This window comes from Myotis myotis, unplaced genomic scaffold (genome assembly GCF_014108235.1).
Source record: "Myotis myotis isolate mMyoMyo1 unplaced genomic scaffold, mMyoMyo1.p scaffold_m19_p_2, whole genome shotgun sequence".
In the NCBI taxonomy this organism is placed as follows: domain Eukaryota; kingdom Metazoa; phylum Chordata; class Mammalia; order Chiroptera; family Vespertilionidae; genus Myotis; species Myotis myotis.
In genome coordinates this window covers 56,175,635-56,202,400 of record NW_023416324.1, presented here as the reverse complement: position 1 = coordinate 56,202,400, position 26,766 = coordinate 56,175,635, and the positions used below count along the sequence as shown (strand labels likewise).

The 26,766-nt window shown below is 34.9% G+C and overlaps 2 protein-coding genes across 29 annotated transcripts in view; one reads left to right on the top strand and one right to left on the bottom strand.

Moving 5' to 3' along the window:
• FUBP1 (far upstream element binding protein 1) overlaps positions 1–24,006 on the top strand; it is a 39,125-nt gene extending 15,119 nt beyond the window's left edge. For 10 of the 21 annotated variants that reach the window (XM_036349895.1, XM_036349887.1, XM_036349886.1 and 7 more), the window contains 14 exons: positions 1,231–1,393; positions 1,493–1,591; positions 1,716–1,817; positions 2,071–2,173; positions 2,281–2,381; positions 2,963–3,104; positions 3,990–4,150; positions 6,622–6,773; positions 6,860–6,939; positions 10,320–10,457; positions 12,490–12,564; positions 18,707–18,852; positions 21,443–21,489; positions 22,404–24,006. In XM_036349895.1, the coding sequence (XP_036205788.1) occupies positions 1,231–1,393; positions 1,493–1,591; positions 1,716–1,817; positions 2,071–2,173; positions 2,281–2,381; positions 2,963–3,104; positions 3,990–4,150; positions 6,622–6,773; positions 6,860–6,939; positions 10,320–10,457; positions 12,490–12,564; positions 18,707–18,852; positions 21,443–21,489; positions 22,404–22,434 (1,540 nt within the window). In that variant the 3' untranslated portion in view covers positions 22,435–24,006. Of the gene's footprint in view, positions 1–1,230; positions 1,394–1,492; positions 1,592–1,715; positions 1,818–2,070; positions 2,174–2,280; positions 2,382–2,962; positions 3,105–3,989; positions 4,151–6,621; positions 6,774–6,859; positions 6,940–10,319; positions 10,458–12,489; positions 12,565–18,706; positions 18,853–19,092 lie in introns of all 21 variants that reach the window. The other 11 variants (XM_036349884.1, XM_036349897.1, XM_036349896.1 and 8 more) reach the window with 7 other exon arrangements.
• Positions 24,007–24,327: 321 nt separating this feature from the next.
• NEXN (nexilin F-actin binding protein) overlaps positions 24,328–26,766 on the bottom strand; it is a 42,035-nt gene continuing 39,596 nt past the window's right edge. For 6 of the 8 annotated variants that reach the window (XM_036349874.1, XM_036349875.1, XM_036349876.1 and 3 more), the window contains 3 exons: positions 25,923–26,108; positions 25,121–25,478; positions 24,328–25,026 (listed from right to left, as the gene is read on the bottom strand). In XM_036349874.1, the coding sequence (XP_036205767.1) occupies positions 25,013–25,026; positions 25,121–25,478; positions 25,923–26,108 (558 nt within the window). In that variant the 3' untranslated portion in view covers positions 24,328–25,012. Of the gene's footprint in view, positions 25,479–25,922; positions 26,109–26,766 lie in introns of all 8 variants that reach the window. The other 2 variants (XM_036349877.1, XM_036349873.1) reach the window with 1 other exon arrangement.

The following is a 26,766-nucleotide window of genomic DNA, read 5'->3' as shown; positions in this document are numbered from 1 at the left end:
TGCTTAACTCAATTAGAGTAAAAATCAGTGTCTACCATGGCCTGCTTACCTGCTGTTTTTCTCACTTTATTTTTTTACCATTCTCCCAACTCACTCTGTTCTAGCCTCATGTAGCCTCCTGTATTTTTTCAGCACACCAAGCATGCTTCTCATTTGAGTCCTTTGTACTTTCTATTTCTTCCCTATTTTCACATTCCCTCCGCCTCTTCCTTCAGGCCTTGGCTCAAATGTCTATCAGTAAGGTCTCCCATATCTACTTTCCATAAAATAGCATCCCTTCACACACATACACATTCTATCCTTATTTTGCTTTGATTTTCTTCATAGCCCTTCCCAAATGACATGTAATTTATTTAACATGTTATTATTTTAATACGTTTTTATTTATTATAGAGAGGAAGGAAGGGGGAGAGAAAAACTTCAGTGGTGAGATCGGATCAGTGATTGATCGGCTGCCTCGTGCACAGCACCTATTGGGGATCAAGCCCACAACCCGGGCATGTGCCCTGACCAGGAATCGAACAGTGACATCCTGGTTTATAGGATGATGCTCAACCACTGAGCGATGCCAGAAGAAACTCTTGTCTGTTTTGTTCAGTGCTGTAACCCATTAGCTAGAATGAAATCTGGTATATAACTGACATTTCTTAAGTATTTATTGAATGAATACATTTAAACACCTGAGTGGCCAAAGTGATGGTTTAAAAATATAAATATTGCCTGGCCAGGTGTGACTCAGTGGTTGAACATCAACCTATGGACCAAGAGGTCACTGTTCTATTCCTGGTCAGGGCACGTGCCTGGGTTGCAGGCTTTGCTACCCTATAGAGGCTGTGCACGAGGTAGCCGATCATTGATTCTCTCTTGTGATTGAAGTTTCTACCTCTCTCCCTTCCTCTTTGAATTCAACAAAAATATATTTTTAAAAAAAAAAAAACATTTTATTTAGTGCTCATAAGAATCAATTTAATATTGTGATTAACTTTGGAATTTGAGTGCTATTTAGAAATTTTGGAATCTCAAAAATATTTGAAAATTGTATACCTAGAAATTTGATTGAATTGTTCTAATCTTTGGCCCTAATGGCATTTTCTTTTAATTGAAATTATTAAAATTTAGCTTTAAGCCATCTAAACTGTAATTGGAAGAAGTAACTGGTTATATTTTATATTTCTCTTGGATAAGCTTTGGGGTATATTACAACTTATTTGACTGTTAATTTATTAACAGGTCAGCAAAACGATTACTGGACCAGATAGTTGAAAAAGGAAGACCAGCCCCTGGCTTCCATCATGGTGATGGACCAGGAAATGCAGTTCAAGAAATAATGATTCCAGCTAGCAAAGCTGGATTAGTTATTGGAAAGGGGGGAGAGACTATTAAACAACTTCAGGTATTATTATTTGTAAAATGATTACTATTCATCTGTTTTGAAGCCAATTTCCTTCCATTCCCTTTTATTAATACATACGGTTTTTTTTATGATGAACAGGAACGGGCTGGAGTTAAAATGGTTATGATTCAAGATGGACCTCAGAACACTGGTGCTGACAAACCTCTTAGGATTACCGGAGATCCATACAAAGTTCAAGTAAACAAGTTTATATTTTACAAAGAAGGGGTTGGGGTGGGTGCAGAATGAGCAAAACATGTATGAATAAATTACAATGTTTTAAGACATGCTTTCTAAATTGGGTAATTTTTTTCTACTTCAGCAAGCCAAGGAAATGGTGTTAGAGTTAATTCGTGATCAAGGTGGTTTCAGAGAAGTTCGAAATGAGTATGGGTCAAGAATTGGAGGAAATGAAGGGATAGATGTAAGTAAAAATATTCAGAAATAGTTTTATGCTAATCTATAAGTAAAATAGTGTTTTTCCTGTTTTGTATTACATAGCCTTCTCTAACATTCTATCCTCTTTTTTTCTCCCAGTTTCCACCTTAGAATATAGTAGTATTTTTTGTCTCTTATCACCCTACTTGATATAGAGAGTGTTATATATACTTTTATGATTTGAGGCAGCTTGATTTTCAGTAAATGGTTTTTTTAATACTTCGTCTCCTCTGCATAAGGTCCCCATTCCAAGATTCGCTGTTGGCATTGTAATAGGAAGAAATGGAGAGATGATTAAAAAAATACAAAATGATGCTGGTGTTCGAATTCAGTTTAAGCCAGGTGAGTACGTACATTTAATTTTCTGAGTGTTGGTAGCAATTACTTTTGACACTGACACATTTAATGATAAATTAATTCATTCTATTTTGTTTTGTTTTGTTTTGAAGATGATGGAACAACACCTGACAGGATAGCACAAATAACAGGACCTCCAGACCGATGTCAACATGCTGCAGAAATTATTACAGACCTTCTTAGAAGTGTTCAGGTTGATAGAATACTAATATTTTCTTTGTCTTATTTTCATTCAGAAAATTTTTCTTTGGCTCCAGCCAGGTGTCTCAGTTGGTTAGAGGGTCATACTGTACACCAAAAGGGTTGCAGGTTCAATTTCTGGTCAGGGCACACACCTAAGTTGCAGGTTTGATCCCTGGTTGGGGCCCATACAGGAAGCAACTGATCGATGTTTCTCGCATCAGTGGTTGTTTCTCTTCCTCTCTCAAATCAATAAAAACTTAAGCTTGGTTGAAAACTTTAAAATTTTCCGTCATCAAATCTGACAGTCCCGTCCCCCCCCCTTTATTTTATATCAGAATCTGTTTAATAACTAAAAAGTTTGAAGTTGCTTTAAGGCAGACATCTTGGAGCAGGAAGGCAGCTACCTTACTCATTCCAGTATAAAATGAATAAATGGTGGTTATTACTGGCTGATTACTTGGACCAAGTTATTTCCCAGCTTTTCTAAATTTCTAATTTAGGGAAATGAGAATTGAGGAAAATAGACATGTAATTGATTATGGGAAGAAGAGTGTATTTTTAGCTGACTTCGTTTCTTGTCTTTCTCTTTAGGCTGGTAATCCTGGTGGACCTGGACCTGGTGGTCGAGGGAGAGGTAGAGGTCAGGGCAACTGGAACATGGGACCACCTGGTGGACTTCAAGAATTTAATTTCATTGTACCAACTGGGAAAACTGGATTAATAATAGGAAAAGGCAAAGTATTTTAAACTCTTACTATTTTAATGTAGGGTTAAATTTTTAACCTATTACTTATTTTTTCTGATGATATATCTGTTGTTCTAAACAAGTGGTGGTGATTTTTCCTGAGCTGTATTTTAGTAGAAAAGTGTTATGTTGATGTGTAATAACTAAAACATAAATGAGAAGGGCCTTATATATACTTAAATAAAAAGAGTAGGCTTTGATTCACATGGACTTCTAGAAGAGACCAACAGCTTAATTATTAGTGTAAGAAACTACTTTTGACCCCAAAGTGGTCTGGGTGTTTTTGTTTACTTTGCTATTTCCTGATACACATGTGTTTAAATTTTTTAATTTTTTTAATGTTACTTTATATTGCTTGTAAAAGCAGTTTAATTGAACCAAATATTTTGATTTTGATAAGTTATCTATTTTAAGATTAGGTACAGATGTACTACATTATGTCTTAAAACTCAAATGTATTTTAAGAGAAGCATGAAATGCTTTATACAGTTGGATTTAAAGTATAGGAATAAATGGAAAATCTTAATAGAATTTTGGCAGATGGACTACTAGTCAAAGCTTAATGACCCATTTAATTGTGACTTTAAGTTTATTGAAGTAATATTGATTAATGACATTATATAAATTTCTTTTGTACATCTATATCTGTATACCCTATTTTATACTTTACACCCAAAGTCTAGTTTCTTTCCATTGCCATTTATTTGACCCCCTTTACCTAATTTGCCCTTCCCCCTTCCCCACTGGTAATCATCATTCTGTTTGTATCTATGAGCTTGTATTTGTTAGTTCGTTTGTTACTTCCATTTTATTTTAAATACCTTTTCTTGTATCCTTTGAATTCTTAGAGTAATTATTGTGTTTTGATTTTAGGAGGTGAAACCATAAAAAGCATAAGTCAACAGTCTGGTGCAAGAATAGAACTTCAGAGAAATCCCCCACCTAATGCAGATCCTAATATGAAGTTATTTACAATTCGTGGGACTCCACAGCAAATAGACTATGCTCGGCAACTCATAGAAGAAAAGATTGGTGTGAGTATGCTTTAAACTTCAATTTATAGCATAGGTTCTAGTCTAAAATTATAGGGCTCATCACATAATAGATAACATAAACAGAAAAGCTTTTCCAGGAATGAAAGTAACCTAATAAAATACAGTAAAAGGTGTTCAGAACCTTATATTTGGGTGTGGGTAGATAAGAGGATAGCATTTCTTGCAAATATGTTCAGGTTGGTGGAGAATTGTGAAACATATTTAAAGGATATAGTTAACAGGAATTCAGTTTTTATTAAGGGCTTTTACTATATGTAACCCTGGTGACACAAAGATGAATCAGATACATCCCACTTTAAAGTAGAAATTTATAAATCCTAATTCTTAGGCAGTAATCTGGGGAGTTTCAAATGTAGACTACTTGGGTGCTTTCCACAGCTACACATAACGCAGTTCTCATTCAAAATGTTCGGAATAGAGCCCAACATGTACTTTTAGAAAGATGGTCCAGGTGATTCTGATGCATGGCCAAACTTGCAAGTGTTTCTGCTAGAACAGTTTGCTGGTGGTAGTACAATACTGTATGAAAAGTTTTGATTGTTCTTTCTTGTAAATGAGGTAAATAGTGCTTTACTGTTTGCTTTTACTATAAATAATTAATATAGGGTGTGAGCAAGCATCTTAAAACTATTAATAATAATTAGAATTTCTTGGAAAAATTTCTCCTTGGTGATTGCCATGCGTGGATGGGGTGCAAAAGAAGTTTGACACTGTTTCTGTCTGGGAAGTCAAAAAATAAATGTACAAGAAATACTTAAACAATATGTTATAAAAATATACACAAACAGCCCTGGCTGGTTTGGCTCAGTGGATAGAGTGTCGGCTCCTGAATGAAAGGTCCCAGGTTCGATTCCAGTCAAGGGCATGTACCTTGGTTGCGGGCACATTCCCAGGAGGGGGTTGTGCAGGAGGCAGCTGATCAATGTTTCTCTCTCATCGATGTTTCTAACTCTCTATCCCTCTCCCTTCCTCTCTGTAAAAAATCAATAAAATATATTTAAAAATATATATATGCACAAACATTGTATGGGCAATAAGTGTAATTGCACAGAGACATGAAGAAAATAATTGTGGAATCAGTATGGCAAAGATTAATGCAGAAAAATGAATAGCACATCTTGGTTTTGAATTTTACTATGCATGGATCAGGATTCCTTCTGGATTGGTGTACAAACAGAATAGAATGTCCTAGAGAAGCTAAACAAACTGAGTTCAAAATACTCTGGCTCTTGCTGGTGTTGTTCAGCAGTTAGAGCATTGGTCTACACACTGAAGGGTCTTGGGGTAACATCAATTGTGTCTCTTCCACTCTCTCTAAAAATCAGTGGGAAAATATATTCTCAGTTGAGAATTTAACAAAATAAACACTCTGAATTATTTACTGACTGTGATCTTGGGGAACCTAATAGTCATTTTGCCTTAGTCTGTTACCTGCTTTATAGGGTTTAGGGATTAAAAATGATTTAGGTATGAGTGTGTGGTGCGTGTGTATTATTTAAAAGAGTGCCTGGCACATTGCTCTGAAAATATTCCTACTTAATCCTGGCCAGTGTGGCTCAGTTGGTTGGGTGTCATCCCATGCACCAAAAGGTCACTGGTTTCATTCCCAGTCAGGGCACATGCCCAGGTTGTGGGCTCCATCCCCAGTAGGGGGCTGCAGGAAGCTGCCAATCGATGTTTCTCTCCCTCTGAATAAAAACACATTTCTTTAAATGTTGATACTTTTTCAGTATTATTTTTTTTTTTTTTTTTTTTTTACTATTTCGAAAGGGTGGGTTACAGATAATAGAATATTAGAAGTGGGGGTTGATGACAGCAATTAGAGACATAAAGAGACATCCTAATAAAAGGAACTTCAAAAATCATGAAGGTTAGCCCTGGCCAGTGTGGCTCCTTTGGTTGGGCGTCGGCTTGTGCATTGAAAGGTTGGTTCGATTCCCAGTCAGGGTCCATGCCTAGGTTGTGGGCTTGATCCCCAGTAAGGAGCAGCAGGAGGCAGCTGATCAGTGTCCCACTCTCACATCGGTATTTCTTCCCTCTCCCTTCCTCTCTCTCAAAATCATTTTAAAATATTTTTTTTTAAATCACGAAGGTTAGCTTCATTATTTTGTAGTGAGAAAAATGACAACCAAATGTAGTTTAAAAACAATTTTGTCCAAAATGTCTCATGGTAAGTATTAACTGAAATGAAAGGGTGTTTTAGGGCAGTTAAATCTAGAGGTCTTTACAAGATGGATTAATAAAAAAAGACATCAACTAAGTATTTTTTTTTTTTTTTTTATGTTTTTATTGAGTTTAGAGACAGGAAGGGAGAGGGAGAGTCACATTGATTGGCTGCCTCCTGCACTCCCTCTACTAGGGATTGAGTGCCCTGACCCAGGAATTGACCTTTGAGTTGTTCGGCCATTAGTGTTTTTCTGATTTTTGTAAGTCATTTTGCTTTTTTGCAGGGCCCAGTAAATCCTTTAGGGCCACCTGTACCCCATGGACCCCATGGTGTCCCAGGGCCCCATGGGCCTCCTGGGCCTCCTGGGCCTGGAGCTCCAATGGGACCATACAACCCTGCACCTTATAATCCAGGACCACCTGGCCCTGCTCCTCAGTAAGTACTGGGTTTTGTTTGTGCTTTTCCCCAAAGATTCTAGCTTTTGGTAAGTCATATTCTTACATTGTTTTATATCTTTTCAGTGGTCCTCCAGCCCCTTACGCTCCCCAGGGGTGGGGAAATGCATATCCACACTGGCAGCAACAGGCCCCTCCTGATCCAGGTAAAAGATGCTTATCATTCTTGTGTAATTTGTATTGTTTTTCTCTCCTATTTTTATATTTTCTAGTGTTATTTCTACATTGTGTGCCATTTTCTGCACGTATTTCACTCTTTCAACAGGAGTGTTAGGTTCTGGTTCTACCACAGTGTGTAAGATTGGTGTGAATATGGTCTATCATAGAACCTTTTTCGACCTGCATTTGGTTTTCTCTACTTTTGAAATTACACAGCAGAGTGCTAAAATCCAAAAGCTATAGGAAGAAGTGCAATGTCTTGGGCTTTAGGTACTAGTGCCATTACATGTATATAGTATGTTACGAGTCTAAATGGAGTGTTTAATACTTGGGCATTAAACTCCTAAGTTCTCAAGTAAGATATGTAAGTTGTCTGTTTTAGTATTCTAGATACTGTAACTTTACCTGTTAGTAAAAATCAGGCCTGTATTTAATATCTACATGTTAAAACTCTAAAGTACACTTTTTTCCAATATTTTCTCTGCTCAGATCTGGATTTTATATATATTACATTCTGTTCACTTCTATGTTATTTTATCCCCACCATGGTCAAAGGGCATTTATCGAAACCAATTAACAATTGTTTATGATTCTTTTTTCTCACCCACTACCTACCTTTAGGCCTCTTTCACTGGAGTAGTTTCAAGGAAGGTACTGAATTAATGGATTCCTTTCCACACTAGTTAATATTTGTATTTTTAAAAACCTAAAAAATTAGGTGAAACACTCGTATTTAAATGTGGCCCCCATGTTCCATAACATACTTTAATTTCAAAGGAAGTGTATTCTTTGGAAATGATAACAGAGCATGGCAGTCACCCAATAGCCACAACATCCACTAAACAACTTGAGTGTGCTAGTATCTGGGTGTGCAAAAAGTAGTTTATATTCTGTAGCAGAAGAGTGCATTTCAAGAGATAGCAATAATGTGATAGAAGGACTTAGAGAAAAGTCAAATGTGATTTACTATATAGTCTAAAGTTAGTCTTTTAAGAATGAAAGGATTTTCTTTCCTCTTGTAAACTAATTGGGATGGTGTGATAAGCAGAGGAATCACCATTTAAGAGATTCAACATGTTGGTTAAGTTAAGGGGCAGATTTATATTGGGTAACTTAGATATGCAGAGTAGCACCTATGAGCACTGTTTGGGTAGGTAGCATGATTGAGAAAATGATGGGAATAGAGAAGTGGTCTCTATCACAATCTCATTTTCCCACTTGGAGTAGTAGTGAAGTAACAATTGTTTAATGAATGTGGTTTCTAGTATTGCTTTGGGGAAAGAAAGAATCCAGTTAGCCAGAAGAGATGAGCTAAAGTTAGATATTGCTTAAATTAGACTTAAAAGTATATAAAAACCAAATAAATGATTTAAATGAAATTGTATTGACAATAAAGTCAGTATTCTCTGAACTAAAATCTGTTTCAATAAAAAATTAATGGGCTGTTAAGCATTTATATAGAGTCAAAAGATTAGACCTCAAAATGAAACAGGCCGTAGATAAATTCTAATCTTACAACTTAGTAATTATGGTATAACAAGCACATTTTTTAACCCCTCTAAATCTATATTTATGCATAAAATGATGATACATGAATGAATGAATGAATGAAAGAATGAATATTATGTTGAATGAATGATAGTAAGTTCTCATGTATGTAAACAGGCTGGTTTTCTATTTTTGACTTGGATGGCATCTTTTTTTATTTTCTTTACTATTGCTTTAATGCACTTTAAGACTGTTTTTCTTATATGAAGTTCATTCAGGAGTACCATTATCACATCCTAAAGTCTTTTATCTCGCTTTCTCTATCCAGACATGGTATCAAGTGAAAATATTTTGTATTTATTAGTATACAGGTTAATGACACTATTGAGACATAAATATCCAACGTAGAAAAGCAATTTCTTACTTGAGAAGGATTAGGAGGGTGGTGTAATGTCTTGGAATTATATCACCTTAAAATTATATCCCTCTAAAAATTCCCTTTTTTCTCAACCTTCATTCACTTTTATTAAGCAGCTGAAAATTGCTGCCCATTTGGGATGAAGGCTATAAACAGATTACATTATAGATGCTAACTCTAGCTAAGACAATGACATTCTTCTTGAGGCTGTAAACTAATAAAGATATACCTGTAATACCATATGATAGTATAAAGGACAGAATCAATAGAGAATTCCTGTTTCTAAGAAGTCTCAAACTGTTCATGTATCAGTTGATTTTTATGAAGAATGACTGAAGGTGAGCCAAGTGCAGAGGAAGGATAATATGCTCAAAGGCCCAGATATAAGATGATAACTTCTGAAAGTATAAGCCGTTTATTGTAGTCAGAATATGAGTGTTAGAAAAATATTGACTTAGGGAAGATGAGGCTGGAATCGAAAGGATAAGTCAGGGGGTCCAGATCATTAAAGATTTTGGATGATATGCTGTACCTAAGATCTTAGACCAGTGGTTCTCAACCTTCCTAATGCCTTGACCCTTTAATACAGTTTCTCATGTTGTGGTGACCCCCAATAAAATTATTTTCGTTGCTACTGCATAACTAATTTTGCTACTGTTATGAATCATAATGTAAATATCTGATATGCAGGATGTATTTTCATTGTTACAAAATAAACATAATTAAAGCATAGTGATTAATCACAAAAACAATATGTAATTATATATGTGTTTTCCGATGGTCTTAGGTGATCCCTGTGAAAGGGTCGTTCGACCCCCAAAGGGGTTGCGACCCACAGGTTGGCGACCCACATGTTGAGAACTGCTGTCTTAGACAGTCCTGAAGACTCTAGGGAATAAATGAAGAATTTCAAGTAGGACTATGACATCAAGTTTATGTTTTAGGATAATCACTGTGAAATATGATGAGATGAAATATGGCTAATCTCTGTTTCCTTTTCTAAGATTAAGTTGTGTTTTTATTGAAAACGAGACAGGAGAAAGTTCATAGATCTGTAATAATTGTTTCTTGCTTGTACAGCTTAGTCCCTAGAAATCCTTTCGTTTAGTTATCTGCCATATAGAAAGAACTGTTGGGCTTGGCAAAACTGATTTAGAAAGAAAACAGGATGGTTTGAGACAAAGCATTGGATTTAGAGAAAAGATCTTTTATTCCTATCCGAATCCTGTCACTAACTCGTTTTCTAAGACCTAGGAATGCCAGTTAATCTCTGAACCTCTTTTTTCTATAAAAGCTAGGGGTAACAGTGAAATTAATAGAAGAATTTGAAAGTTTCTACTTATTTTTAATTCTAGTTAATTTTGGGGTCTATGGGCTCTATATATTTGCCAGGGGGTGTGTGTACATATGAGAGAGAATAATGGATTTCAGGTGCAAACGTTGAACTTGTGTTTATTCTAGCTAAGGCAGGAACTGATCCAAATTCCGCAGCTTGGGCTGCGTATTATGCTCACTATTACCAACAGCAAGCACAGCCACCACCTGCAGCTCCCACTGGTGCACCAACTACAGCCCAAACCAATGGACAAGGTAACTATGGTAATAAAACATTTTTTTTATATATACGTGTGTGTGTGTGTGTGTGTGTGTGAGAGAGAGAGAGAGAGAGAGAGAACGAACCTGTGTTTGGAATTATATATAAAGTGCATGTGATACCCAAAAATTTCTAATTCTTACAGCTTTGGTAAGCAGACTTTTTAAAAATAGGTTACTTTTTTAGTCACAAACTTGTATAAAAGTTGTAAGATATATTAGAGAACAGGAACACCCAATAACCTAGTTATTAGTGTTTCATCCCTTATTAACACTCCCCCACCCCCACCCCTTCTTTTTATTACCTTCTCTATCAGGTGTCCATGTCCATTATCATTAGTCTTTGTCAGAACCATTTATGGCCAAGCTGTAGAAATGATGCCTCATTTAAAATACTCCTTTTTGTATTAATCCAAAAATCCATGTCCATCATGTAGCCCTCCACATTAGTTGATCAACATTGATACATTATTACTGTCCCAGTACACAGTCCTTAATTCAGATTTCACCATTTGTCCCAGCAATTGTTTTGTGATCCAGGATCCCATCTGGTAACATGTTTTTATGAGTTGTCAGGTCTATTCTGTCTCATCAATCAGGAAAAAACAGTTTGGTGTTTTTTTTTTAATGTTATAAAGAGTACAGGCCTTTTGCTTTGTGGGATGATACTCAGTCTTTTGTTATGAAGATGACGTCATGCTCATGAGGTCCTGTTTGTGGTATGGCAAGAATACCTCAGAAATTATGATGTGCTCTTGTGTGTTGACCTGTTTCTTCCCTGGAAATGGCAACCTTTGGTTATCTGCCATATAGAACTGTTGTGCTTGAGGCAAAACATGGTGACTTGGTTATATTGGTGTCTGCCAGGTTTCTATACCATAGAATTACAATTTTTCTCTTTGAAAATTACTATTTTCTAGAGAGTTACAGTGAGACTAGACTACTAATCTGTATCTCATTGGCCTTCGCCTTCATTGATTAACACCTACCTCATTTAGCTACAATTATGATGGTAATTTCTATTCCCATTATTAATTTTACATTAATAGTTGGTAGTTTATTGTCAAAAAGAGGCCCCCCCCCCACCCCCTTCCTGCTTACTTCTTTATATCAGTATGGGTTCCTGTTTTATTCAGAAGGTTGTATTTTAGACTGTCAACTATTTTGATTATGGAATTGTCCTAGGTTTGACTAGTCAGGAGTACTTTCAAGATCACTCCTGTATCCTTTTGATATGCCTGTCATTCTCTAAGCATTTTCTTACTTTCTTGCAGAATAAGATGCTCATTTTGTGCTCTCAGGGCTCCAGCCCTAGAATCAGCCATTTTTCCAAAGATCCCTGATTCCTTTTAGTAGATGATGGTATTTAGAAACCAAACTCAGTGTGTTCATTGCTACTGAGGTGTCATTGCTTCTAGCTCCTTTCAATGTACAGAACTGTGTAATTTAGATAAATACATACATACGTACATAAGCATGTATATGTGTTTAAATGTATGTAAAATATATATATATTTTAGACTGTACATTCATATCACCTACAATTAATTACATTCTTGTACTTTAAGGTTCTTTTTAGCCTTTTCATGTTTATGAATGGTGAGGGACCTGGTGTCCTCGGTGTGTTTTCTTATGTGACAAGTGAATTTACTTGCATGCTCAGTGTAGCTACTCTTCCAAGTACATAGCCAAGGGTCCTCAAACTACGGCCCGCAGGCCACATGAGGCCCGCCGAAAAAATTTATCCCGCCGGGTGTTTTTGCTGCCGCTGCCGACTAGTTTTTTTTTAAACTATAGTCCGGCCCTCCAACTGTCTGAGGGACAGCGAACTGGCTCCCTGTTTAAAAAGTTTGAGGACCCGTGACATAGACTATCTTCTCTGTCCACCAACTTTGTACCCTAGTGTACACCAACAGGGATACCACTGTCACACAGCACCCTTCCTTCCCCCAACTCTTCCACTCAAGAAAGTGAAGGAAAAGACCAAATTGTCTCTTGAAAACTTTGATCTTTTTTTTTTTCTTTTTTCTTGAACAAGGTGATCAACAGAATCCAGCTCCAGCTGGACAGGTTGATTATACCAAGGCTTGGGAAGAGTACTACAAGAAAATGGGTATGTTCTACATTTCCTTTTTTATATATTTAATTAAATTGAAACATTTAGTAAATATTACTCTAGAAGGTTGAAGATTTCAATAAAAGCATGTTTGTTCATGTTTTTGTTTCTTTGGGCTTTCACTGATTAACTTTTAAAATCTTAAAAGAATAATTGAGCAAGAATGCATTCCAAAATCACTAAACGTTCAGATGTTTCAAGGTCATTGCAAATAATAATTCTTAAATTTTTGGTTACATAATAAGGAAACATTTTTATTTGTAAACCCATTTGTCAATCATTTACCAATTGAAACTAAAAATTTTTCTCCTGGCACATATGACATTGTATATTACCCACATTTTTGTTATATATGTTAGTAGCCAAAATGGCATTGGTTAAATTCTAGAGTGCCAAAGAAAAATATGTATGTGTGGTATTATAATAGTGTCCCCCCTTTTCTTCAGGGGATACGATAAACTCCAAGCCCCCCCCCCCCCCCCGTGGATGCCTAAAACCAGAGATAGTAAATGTATAAATTAGGCACAGTAAGAGATTAACGATCATTATGAAATAAGCAATTATGGTAATACTAGAGGCCCAATGCACGAAATTCATGCAAGGGGCTCAACCCTCGCAGCTTGGCGGCCTTGTGGCCACGTGGCCCCGCCCACTGGTCTTTCTGGAAGATTGTTCTGCCATCTGGTCTAATTAGTATATTAGATCTTTATTATATAGAATAAGTAAGGGTTTCTTGAACACAAGCACTTAAATACTGGAACAGTTGATCTCATAACAGCTACCAAGAGACTAACATATGAGTAGCATATACAGTGTGGATATATTGGACATAGGGAGATGATTCACCTCTTGAGAGGGAGGGAGTACGATGGATCCAGATTTCATCACACTTCTCAGAATTGTGCAATTTAAAATGTGAGTTGCTTATTTCTGGGATTTTCTATACAATATTTCTGACCACAGTTGACTAGACGAGGGGAGACTATTGTATTTTTGGTGCAAAATAATCAGATAAGAAGTAACCTACAGTGACAGAGAAAGTTACTTAAATGGCGTTTTCATGTATGAAAAAGAAAAAAAACAATCACCTAAAAAGGCTATTTTCATTCAATAACTATAGAGGACTGTGTGCCAAATATAGTGATAGATGCCTACAGTATGATTGTGGGAATAACAGCTAGGAACCCTGCCCTTCTGGTTATCATACTCTAATGGGAGGTACAGTTGTTAATCAAGTATTCAGCAAATACATTCATACTTACTATTGTGAATGAAAAGAACTATCTTCACTAGCACTTTACATGTACAGATTGAGAAACAGGTCACAACTACAACTGAGTGGTGGAACCAGAATTTGACCTCTAAGAGGGCCTAAGTCCCAAGTCTATTTCCAAAATTTGCCTTTTTCAGGGACCGTTTGTACAAGTTTTTTGTTTGTTTTTCCAGGTGCTTATGCTCTTGGTCATTTACAAACAACAGCTTACAACATAGCCAGTTGTCATAAATGAAAGTTAAACTTGCCCATCTTTCACTAGTATAGAAAGAAATAGGTGATAGAATTTTTTCATAAGATATAGTCTACTTGTGATTCTCTGTAAATTTTGATGTTTTCTTTGTCATTTTCCACAGGAAAAAAATTACAGTAATCTTTTCTTGTATAAAAGTACATATACCTGGTGATAAGGATTTTTTTTTTTTACACAACTGATTTGTTTAAAGAAGGAGAATTCATTTTCCTGCCCAGCCAGTGTGGTTCAGTGGTTGGGCATCAAACTAAGAACCAGGAGTTCATGGTTCGACTCCCAGTCAGGGCATTTGCCCAGGTTGCAGGCTCAATCCCAGTGTGGGGTGTGCAGGAGGCAGCCGATCAATGACTCTCTCTCATTGATGTTTCTATCTCTCTTCCTTTCCCTTCCTCTCTGAAATAATAAAAAATAAAAAATTTTTTTTTTTTTTAAAGGTGGTTTTATAAAGAAAAATTCAGAGCTCGCTTTAAAAAAAATGTGCTCTGGCTAGGCAGTCATAATAAAGATATATTTTTTTAAAAAAGAAAAGAAAAATAATTTTCCCTGTTAGAATGACTTCAAAGAAAGTCATGCAGCATGTTATTTTTGAGGCTATAAAAGATTCATTAATTTACTTTTTTTTACCGAGTTTATTTCAAGTAGTTCTGTAACAGCTGAAACTCTGTAGAAAGATAGTTTTGAAAAAAACTTTTAACCTCAAAACAGTATACTGTAGTTACAGTTATTGCATAGTTTATTGTCCAAACTGGGATGCTATTTAGAATAACTGGAAATCATTTTGTGACAACCTAGTGGTCAGGACCTCTGGTCACCTTAATTTTTATGAAAAAGCTTCACCATTTTAAAGATTTAAGTATGTAAAGGTTAAAAATCATTAGGTCCAATTTGTGATTTCACAATGGGTAATATGCCAAAGATGTTTTATTTATATACATATATTTTTTTTTTTTGTAATCTTCACCAGAGAATATGTTTTATTGGTTTTGGTTTTTAGAGAGGGAGGAAGGGAGAGAGAAAGAAAAGTCAATGTGGGAGAAACATTGATCAGTTGCTTCCCATACATGCCCTGTCTGGCGATTGAACAGCAACCTAGGTATGTACCCTGACTGGGAATCGAACCCACAACCTTTTGGTGTATGGGATGATGCTCCAACCAACTGAGCTATCCAGCCAGGGCTGTTCCCTGTATTATTAAAAGTGGGTAAAAACAAAGGCCTATTAGTAGACTTAAGTAATTACTGGGGAATGAGTATGATTTCTGTTTTATTATATTTTATTCTTTCTTTGCAACATGATCATTAGTAAATTTGCTATTTAACCATTTTACATTTTGCTTGCCCAAAATGAATGGGTATGTTGAATATAATCTGCAAGGTCTTAATACCATTCAAATTTTTATGAAGGGTAGATACTTCACTTTGCCTTTCTTTTAATTTTCTATTTTCTACCTTTTCCCTACTTACTACTCTATTAAATTCTAATTTTAGAAAAAGCATGTTGGACTGTCTTGAATCCTTTGTGGAGAAAGATTATAAATAAAAATAATTAAGTAACACCACATTTGACTGAAGATTTTCCTTAACCCTTCCTTCACCTCTTCAGTTGTGTGTTTTTCTGTAGCATAATGGTCAGCTGTTAATTTTATGACCAAGGTGGGCTGGTGGTTGAGTGATTTCCTGTTATCTTAAAGGAAATAATTTTAAGTGTGGTTTTTAATGATACAAGGTCAATTTTTTTTCCCCTATCATAGTCCTTTTTGTAAATGATTGGTTGCTTAACTGATCTAATTACAAGGTACATTACTTGTCCTTAAGATCTATTTAAAATAAGCACAAATAAGAGACCTTAAAGCATTAGAATAATACAGTTCAATCTTTGAGATTTTTAAATGGAAGGAAAGAAAGGTGTAATAAAGTATCAGGTAGTCAAAGATCTTCACCTCCAAATCTAACTCCCTTATTTGGAGAGGCTAAGTTTTACTATTCCAGTGGCAGAACAAGGGTTTCCTGGGAATTTGGTTGTTCTGATTCCCAATCAGTGCCCTCTTCACCAAATGAAGCAGGCTCTTGTAGCTTTTGAAGCCTAATTTCAGCTTTTCCTGTCAAGAACAGGAAATCTCCACTAACACTATAAATTTGTCATTATTTGCTTCTTGGTAAATAAACCTCTTTTGAAACATGCAGGTTAAGTTTTTAAATTTGTTTTGTGAAAAAATTCTATTTCCTGGGGTTAACAGAATTTAGGAGAGGAATTCCCTTTTTTTTTTTTTTTTAATATATTTTATTGATTTTTTACAGAGAGGAGAGAGAGAGAGAGAGAGAGAGAGTCAGAAACATCGATGAGAGAGAAACATTGATCAGCTGCCTTCTGCACACCCCCCACTGGGGAAGTGCCCACAACCCAGGTACATGCCCCTGACCGGAACCAAACCCGGGACCCCCCAGTCCGCAGGCCGACGCTCCATCCACTGAGCCAAACCGGCTTCGGCGAGAGGAATTCTTTTTAAAGACAAGATTCTAGAGGGTTATAGAAGGCAATTTTAAGTCATACAAGCAAAGACAGCAATCTGGGGGGTTGGGTATTTTTGAAGCTCGAATGAAGGAAACTTCAAGTAATAAATACCCTGTGAACAAACAGGTTTTCAAAGTAGAGACAGGCAATTCCTATTTTAAAGACGGTAAGTGAAGGCATTTTGGAAGAAAAGTTTGACTTGAAGGCTCTTATAATGTTAAACACTGATATGGTGGACTTGTAAGCGTTAGCCTAAAATGGGGAGAGAGTGGTTGTGAGAAGGATGCTAATATATAGAGATAACCAAGTGTGAAAAAGGTCTATTCAAGCGAGGCTGGCTCTTGGGCTATAATAAAGTGTTACATGTGAACTGTAGAGCAAGTCTTACTTCTTGAATGAGATGAAATTAAAGTCAAACTCTATACGTTGTGAAGCTGTATGTGGATATTAAGTGGTGGTCTATTAAAGTATAAACTAAACTATCTGGCATCAACACTGTTTTTGAACTGAGGGAAAGAATAATGGGAGCAAGTTGAGGACATATCCTAAAAAGGGCAGAGAAGTGCAAGAGGCTAGTGGACAGCCAAATCATAAGTAGAGCAGATAGGAAGAGTCTCCCTATTTTCGGCTGGCCAAAATGAATCACATCTAGCAAACATAAAAACAGCTTTCTGTATGTATGTGCTCCAGTATTTTTTGTTTAGCTGTAATTTTATAAAGCCAATTGAATTACATATTAAATAAATGCTGTTTCAATAAAGGAACTAAATAGGAAAACACATGTTTTCTTACTCCCCAACCTTTTATTTTTAAAAAATGTTTATACCGTTAGAAAAATTGGAAAAATAGTACAGCAAATACCCGTATTTATATTTTTCTACCCAGAATCACCTTTTTTTTTTTTAAATTTGACAACTATATACATGTTTTATGTGCCTGACACATTTTCAGAGTAAGTTGCAGGCTGGTACTCTAAATAAATTATTTCAATAGCAGCAGCCCTGCGGGAGTTTCTCAATGGTTAAGCGTTGACCCATGAACCAGGTATCACTGGTTCAGTTCCCTGAAATTGATATAAAAAAATTTTTTTAAAGAACAGTTTATTTCAGTAGTAGCAACACAAAGACCATATTTTTAAGTGTGGAGGGTTTTTGTCTTAATCTAGAGCCTGTTTAAGGTTCATGCATTATATTTGGTTGTTGTGTCTCTTTAATCTCTTAAATTCAAAAAAGTCGCCTTGCCTAGTAAAATAACTGCTCATGAAGGCTCTTGAGTTTTGTGTTTCATTGATCTTGTTGCTTAGAACCTCGTTGGTAATTGTTCTTTATGTCCATCAGGTTATTTATAATAAAATTGTGTTGTAATTTGAACACATGTATTAAAACTTTAAACATGTCATTAAGAAGGTATAGATTAGTCTTTATATACATGTACACATATATATTTATACATATATGTAGTTTATGGGTTACTAATCAGGAAACAAATCTTTGGGCAGGTCTTAAAATTTTTTAATAGTCTTTGCATTTTATTTAAAATATGTACTGTAACAGATACACATGAATGAGAGATCAAAAAATAGTGGCCCCGCCCACCAGTCACTGCCAGGGAACCATAGACTATTTACATGAAGCATTTAAAAAAAAAAAATTAAAGTATAGTTGGCCATAAGGCACTTTTTAAAACAAAATGTGGAACATTAGTAGTTTATAAATTCTTTAATTGAATCAACATCATGCTTATATCTTTACCTTAATTAAATTATATGGATGGGTTTGTTTTTATTTTTATTAATAGTGATGACATAATGCAAAAAGCAAATAAAGAGCATTCTAATTTTTTTATTATTACAGAGTAGTTTTCTGGCACTGGTGAACACTTAAACGAGCAATTCAGATCCTCTGCTTTTGTCTTTATAAGCTATACTTACAGTGGATATAGTTTTGTATTAAAAATGGGGATTAGATCAACAAGGGCAGACACAGGTTTATTCGAAGGCTTGGGAGGAATATTATAAGAAGCATGGTATTGTCTTCATTAGAAATGGGATTCTTTCGGACTTTCAATTGTGGTTACAGTAACAAAGTTCTGTTTTCTCAAAGGTCAAACTGTTCCTGCTCCTACTGGTGCTCCACCGGGTGGTCAGCCAGATTACAGTGCAGCCTGGGCTGAATACTATAGACAACAAGCAGCCTACTATGCCCAGACAAGTCCCCAGGGAATGCCACAGCATCCTCCAGCACCTCAGGTATAATAAATTTGTTGATGTGTTAAAAACTCCAGTCATGTTTTCTGCATGTTTACTATTTTGTTTGTTTGGGATTATGTTTGCCTTTTTAATTTTTCTATGGCAAAATATAAATAAATGAAGGACTATGATGTACTGTTGGGTTGCTTTTGGCTTTGTTTTTTATAATGCTTTATGGCATCTGAGTGCTGAACATTTCTATAATGCCTTTAATTTTAAAAATAAATTTTTTTCCCCCAGGGATTTGCAAATCATGCAAGAAGCCACCACCATTTATATTAACCAGTTTTTCTTTCTTAAAGGATTCACTCCTGAGTTAGCTCCATTTAAAGGATTTTCTTTAACTTTTTGTGTATTTCTTATGTATCTCTTCTGCACAGGGCCAATAATAAGAAGTGGACAATACAGTATTTGCTTCATTGTGTGGGGGAAAAATACCTTTGTTAAATATATGGATGCAGACGACTTGATGAAGATCTTAATTTTGTTTTTGGTTTAAATAGTAGTTTTTTTTTCTTTTGAAAATGTACAAAATATCTATCACTACTGATAGGAGGTTAATATTTCTGTGTAGAAATGAAAATTGGTTTGTTTTTAGTATTTAGTGTAGATGTACACATTCCAGCAAATGTATTTGCAACTATTATGTGGTCAATGCTTTGTGATATAAATGTACTTTTTCAATGTATACTTTCACTTTTAAAATGCCTGTTTTGTGCTTTACAATAAATGATATGAAACCTCCTGTGTCGGTAAGTTGGATATGTGGGTATTTAAAGAATTCATAATTTCTTAGCAATGATAAATTAAGATACATATACACAAATATATAAGCTTTCCCCATGAAATATGAATTGAATTTTTAAACACTGGCATGTTTTTTTTTCCCCTTGCAGTATAGTAATAGATTGGAGGATCTTTTCCATTTATTGTATTTGGCTGTTTCAGCACAAGTAATCCTGATATCTTCTTTATTTATTTTTTTTTTTTCCTTCTGTTTGATTAAAAACTGCATGTGTGTACAATGATCTTTTGGCATACTTCCATTGAATTAACAGTGAAATTTCCTTTTATACATGACCACTGTTTCAGACCTGTACTGCTGCTATAACAGTTAACCTTTCTGTTCTTAATTTGATAATTACTTGATTTCCAAGACTGTTTCAGCATAACTAACTTTAAAAGTTTTCAGATAGTGAATATGAGTAGTCTAATAAGAACAGTTTTTTTCATGTGAAGCAACTCTTTCAATGTATACGATATTAGTGTGTTTCTTTCTAAATTAAGGGTAGAAAAGTGAATAGTTTGCAAAAAAGTATAATAGTTACAGTGCATCTGCCATTGAAACATTATTGGGATATGGAAATGTTCAAGCTCTTTTTTTTTTCTTTTTGCAGTATAGATAAGCTTTGTTTTGTACATGCACAAGTCCAGTCATTGAATCAACTTAATTTTTTTATGTACTTGAAATCATTTTATTACTCTATGACACTCATGCTGAAGTTTTGATATTTTGTTGAAATCCATTGGTTTACTCTGCATATTTGTTGGCTCTTTGCATATTAATATATTAGACTACATGCAAATACAGTCTGTCTTGCCATTGTCTGTTGAAGTGCAGGTTTGATCCAGCCAGTATAGAACTAGCTCTGTAGGGGTGAGGAGGACTGTGCTGTGTATCATCCTTGATTGTGTTCCTTCAAGGAGCATTGCACTGTAAGTACATCAGAATGACAAATTGATGAACTGCAACAGTATCTTTTTGTCAATGTTCCACATAATGTAAATGCCATACTTTGTGTGAATATTATGTTGGAATACAGTGCTGATATCTTGGAAAACCATAAATGCTTCTTAATTTAACATAGAATAATACATAGGTCTTTTTTTTTAAGTGAGCTCAATGGGTAAGTATTTTTTATATGCTTTAGCTATAGCTAAAGAAAACTGATCATTAACAAAATTGAATAGTATTACTCATTGGTGCTCCTAAAACATATTGTTTTTCAGTATAATATATGCATATTTTGTATACTAATAATGAAAGACTTGAAATGTATCAGACAGAAGTGGTTTTCAGTTTGCAAATATATTAAGCAATGTAGCAGTTTTAACACCATTTCTTAAATATGTTCTTTCATTGGTAGGGAGCACCATTTGTTGTTTTGAATATACTGTAAAGAAAGATGTACAAGAACATAAATGTTGAGATTACCTAGGGTAGAAAACTAGCAGTACAGTTCATTGTGGATATTTTGAAATGTTTTTGATTGTTTTATAGAAGTTAGAGTGACTTCCACTACCCTTATGTAGATATGGATATGTAGCTCTAGTTTGAAGTTTAATCCTTAGGGAGTTAGTTATCTGTTATCTTTAAGAGTAGGGTATTGACATGAACAATTTCAGTATTTTGCATGATACTGTTTTATAGATGACCTTTAGGAAAGTGGTACATTTATTAATTAAACTGAAGAGATAGTTCAGTTAGATTCAATATCATAACTCACAAATTGGAGGCTGTTGATTTTGATTCATTTAAACTTTAAAATCTTTATTAATTGCAAACAGTGCAATTATTTATGCTTCACAGTGCCTTCCCAGACCTTCCACCTTAGGTTCTGCTGCAAAAAGCAACAGGTAAGCACAACCTAAGGACATATATAAATAAATATTTCAATACATTAATGTTGTCCCTGTGAGGTTTTTGTGGTTGTGTATTCAAAAGCAATCTGCTACTGCTTCCCCAAAATGTATCTTGTTATTTATGCTACTATTTCAGTGGAAAGTCTGTAAGTTGTTCAAACAGCTGTTTACATTTCTAGGTAATGTTTTTATTTTAATTAAACAAGAATGATGAGTAGATTGCTGCTGTAATTGAACTACATCACCCTTTGTAATCTTTTCCCATAGAAAAATTGTTACATTTAAGAAAAGGCAATTACATGGATTTTAAGATTTAGGAAGTCACTTGGTCAGAAAGTTCAACAGCCTTCACAATCTATTTAAGATTGATAGGACATTTCTTTGCCCTCCAAAGCTATGGAGTCTTTGTTTTTTTCTTATTCTTGAACTAGAGCAATTCAGTGAGGCCATTATGCGTTAGAGTTTTATTATGTCTCCTTTTTAGACAGTTTGGGTTTTATAACTTTTATATACACTGAAAAAGGAAAAAAATTTTAAAGAAAACTGGCAGTATGTTTTGATAAAAGGCATGTGCATCAGTGAAATGGTAACTGTTTAGCAAATAACCTTGCATAATCTGTATAGCAACCAGTATTTTTCTGATTTATAATATTTTAATAACTGACGCTGAATTTATTTCATTTTTTTTTATTTTTTTATTTTTATTTTTTTGCCAGTTTAAAATGTTTGTGTGTTCTTATTGATGATTTTGACTGGTACATATTTTGAGTTAAGATGAATGTTTTAAAGCAGCATCATATCAGTTTTGTTTATTCTATTTCTAAAATGTGCTGATCCTTTTAAAACTCCTGCTTATCTCTACAACAAAGAAAAATATTCAAAAATACTGCCTTCATTTTCACACACAGTGCTGAAGATGCTGCAAGCACCAAATCATAGCTCATAAAATCAGGTCCTGAGATAGTTACCCATAAAGAGGAATCCTTTGAGTGTATGCCATTGGTGAGCCGATGAGCATGGACCATAGAAGGGCTCAATGTAGAAGGTAAAATTGGCGAATCATAATTGAGAAATATGAAATGTATTCCCATACATAATATGGTATAGGGTATAATGTACCTGCTTTTGATCACTTCATTTTAAAGTGCTATTCACTTGCTCTTAAATGTTCCGTGAACTGTTAAGTTTCATAAGTTATGTAGTTATTGCACCACATTTGTGTGTGTGTATGCACGCGCGTGCGCGTGTGTGTGTGTGTGTGTGTGTGTGTGTGTGTTTGATAGTCAATGATAGGTATGTTAAGATAATATAAAGGAGCTCTTTGAACTTTCAGAGATTGTCAAGTTTGGGTTAGCTGTAGCTTGCATTTTTACAAAAGAAAATACAGATGAATGCTAATAGATATTGGGGCATTGTTTCTGTCTTATGAGAAATTTTTGTCATTACCATAAGCCTTCACTAATACTGCAAGCATTTTTTTAATGGCGCTAATCTTAACCTTGAAGTTAATGCAAAGCAGAAAAGGTGAGCCAGTTGGTTTGAATGCAATGGGTGTTAGGAGTGGTAGAAACAATGTTTAGTTTAGATTGAAATTGAACTGACTTTTGAACTGACTTATTTTATTTTGCACTTAAATTTTGAAAATGTTTTTTTTGAAGATATGTTAGTGTGATACTTAGAATTCTTATGTTTTGATGTTTCTTTTAGAAATGAGAAGTATGCTTTTATTTTTAACAAATGGTTAGAACTAGTCATTTAATACTAGTTGTTTATAGACATTGTAAAATATATCCTTAGACAAATACTTTGGTAGTTAATTCAGAAGGGTGGGTTTGGGTAGGAGTAGCAGAGTACCTTAAGAGAGAAAGAGGAATATACGCAGAAGGGATAACATTTCATTTGTGTAAATACTCTGCCAAGAGAATCAGTTCTATCTGCACAGTTGTCTGTTGTCTAGAGTAGGGGTATAGAAATTAGTAATCAATGAGGATGTCTTATTTTTAGTTCTTGAAAATTCTGCCTCGTTTTAAAATGTATTTTAACAATACCTAAAAGCTAATTTTGAGTCTGAAAATAACCTTATTTTTTGCTTAGTCACTTGAGTTTTATTGCCACAGTATAAACTTCTGAGGGATTTTTTACATTGGTGTTTCTAAGAAGCAAATAAATCCCAGGGTTTTATTTTCTTCATTTATACCCCTATAGAAACTCTTAAATGTACTTGCACATATATATATTTTTTCTTATGCATGCTCGATGCATTTTCGTCCTGAGAAAAGTGTTCTCTACAGAAACTACCCGTGTGTAAAAAGAAGATTGGCTTAAAATGGCTACTGTGATGGGAACAGTGTCTTAGGGAGATGCAGCTTGGACTGGAGGTAAATTGAATACTTTACAAACTGTGGTTTAGAGTTTGCTTTAATGACATTGTATGTAAAAGGACACATGATTGCTGTAATTTTGTATTATGGTTTCCTCAATAAAAAAATAAATGTACATTGATGAATATTATAAGGGAGTGTTTTGTCTTTTCTAAAATACTGAGACTTTTTTTTAAATATAGAAGTTACTTTATTATGGGTTTACATTGTAAAACAAAATTGTCTTCCAGAAAATTAAAATATAAAACAACTTGATGATAGAACATGGTAGCTGATTATTTACAAACTCATTTTAAAGACCAGAATTTAAAATTGAAGATTGTGCCATTCTCCCCACCCCCGCCCCAAATCCTCTTGGATCTTGAAATCTTCAATTATATTGAAAGTGTTTTCTCCTGTATGACTACTAATAACAGAGTTTCTCATTGAAATGTCATTTGTTCAGGCAAGGTCACAACATAAATTTGTTTTATAAGCTTGAGCATATATTACACACATTGGAAAAGTACATTCAATATTCTCAACACTCAGAACTCTGTATAGGCAGTGGTTTTCATCCAGTTTTCTCTGGCATTTGTTTCTTAGAAGTCTTTAATTTTGTGTTTTTCTCCATTCTCCTCCTTTCCCATAAAAAGAGTGATATCCCAACCCCCTCCTATATCTGCTTCACAAAGGCTCTGAAACTACAACCAAAATTATGTACTAAGGGAAAACTCCCACTCAAATTGATAGGTTCCAAATTCATTGTCTCGGCTATTTCAGACTAATTTTAGGTGTAAATAGCTCATTGACGGCATTCTTTCATGCAAAATAATGTGGTGTTTTTGATACTTTTAAACATTGCTGTGAACTTACGGTAAATGCACAGCCTAAGTTCTGATATAATTGAGTAAATTTCCCACTTTCCCCATTAAATGCACATTAACTTATGCATAATTGGTGATGAATCTGGTGCTCATTTGGAAAGGAGGAAGGTTTTCTTTAGATGAGCTTGTGTTTTGAAGACTGATATGAAAAGGAATTAGAAGTCAACATAGTGGCACTTCTGGTTTCCTTTTTTGGCCCCGCCACAGAAAAGATGGATGTAGTAAGAAAGTCGGAGAGAGGAAGAGAGTTCCAGGCAGAGGGAAGGGGAGCTAGTAGTCATCAGCTAAAAAAGAAGAAGAAAAGTGATTCTTTTTAAAGGGAAAATTTTTTAAATAGAATAAAAGTATTATATTTTTTAAAAAGTGATTAATTCTTACTTTCAATTGTAAGAATACAGGTACTAGCTGCAGAGCCTTTATTGTTGACAGCTTTACACATATACTCTCCTTCATCTTCTGGGAAAGTTTCTGGCAAATAAAGGCAGTAAGTTTCTCCTCTTTCGATATATTGATAGTCTTCTCCATCCTGCAATAATTCTCCTTCAAACCACCATGTAATTTCTGGTTTGGGTTCTCCTGTTACTTTAACTGTAAATCTAACAGGCTCACTATCTACAACCGATGTGTTTTTCAGAGGCTTCTTGAACCACGGAGCTCCTGACCTGGTTTGCTCTTCATCTTCAATAGTGGAGCCATTCATGATGCTACCCTCCTCTTCTTCCTCCTCTTCTCTTTTCTATATTAAAATAAATACATTCAAGTTGTCACTTTTAGTATAGCAGCATTTTCAGGACAGTGGTTTAATCACAATCTTGGAGTTAGGTTTTTTTGCCCTCAAAGTAAAGAGCATGTAAGTACAGTCATGCACCACTTAACAACAGTACATTTTGAGAACTGCATCATTACGTGATTTGGTCATTGTGCGAATATCATAGAGTGCATTTACACAAACCTAGATGGTATAGCCTATTGCTTTTAAGCTACAAACTTGTTACTGTACTGAATACCATAGGCAGTTGTAATAGTATTTAAATATGTAAACATCTAAACAAAAGTTACAGTAAAAATAACAAATGTTTACAAAACATTCCAGTGACTTATTAAAATGGTTTTTTACCCCTCATATAAAACTGGCTTTTAAGAGCATCTTTGGAAAATAAAGGCTATGTTTGTCTGGTACCTTCTGTAGTGCTGCATCAATTTCCTTTTGTTCAAACTGCATGCGTAGTAACTTTTGTTCTTCAATTCTTCTTTGTTCTTCTTCTTCTCTTGCCTTAGCCATTTGTTCAAATCTAGCTTTCATATTCACTTTATGAGTAAACGGAGCCTCACTTTTTTTTGCAGGCTTGACATCAACATCTTCATCCTTTACAAAAGTGGGTCAAGAATAAGTGTGGCTTGTTTTCCAAAAACCAAGAACTAAGTATTAATAGTCCTGAAGTATTAACATTTGTATACATATTTGTGCTACATTATAGACAGCAGTTTTCACAATACCTTAGTTTGGGAAAAATGAAATTTTTATTTGTGAAACGTTGTCTTAACAAATGAAATCCTTTTCTCCCAATGTAAAGATCATACAGTATCAGTGGGATCCCAGTATCTTTATTTCCCCAACTGTCAGTGTTTGTTGACCATACTGAATAACAGTGGGGATACTACATATTATAACAAAATACTCCCATATTAACCACTTCATGATTTCCTTTGTCACCCTACTTAGTAAGTGTCATTCCAATTAATTCCATCCAACAAATTTATTGATGGTCAAATGGCAGAGAAGAATGCAGGTAGAATAAATGGGAAAACAACTGAGGCAATGACAAATTTGGGGAAATCACTGAGGTGAAGAGTGGTTGTGAGTCATCAATTTAGGGGTAAGAGTTGGGAACCATGGAAATAAAAATAGAGAGTAATTTAAGAGTAGTGTTTCAACTGTCAAATAGTATGTGTGAGCCAATAAAATCAAACTATAAGGCCATCATGAGATCACTGACAGCCTTAGTAGAGTGGGATCACATAGA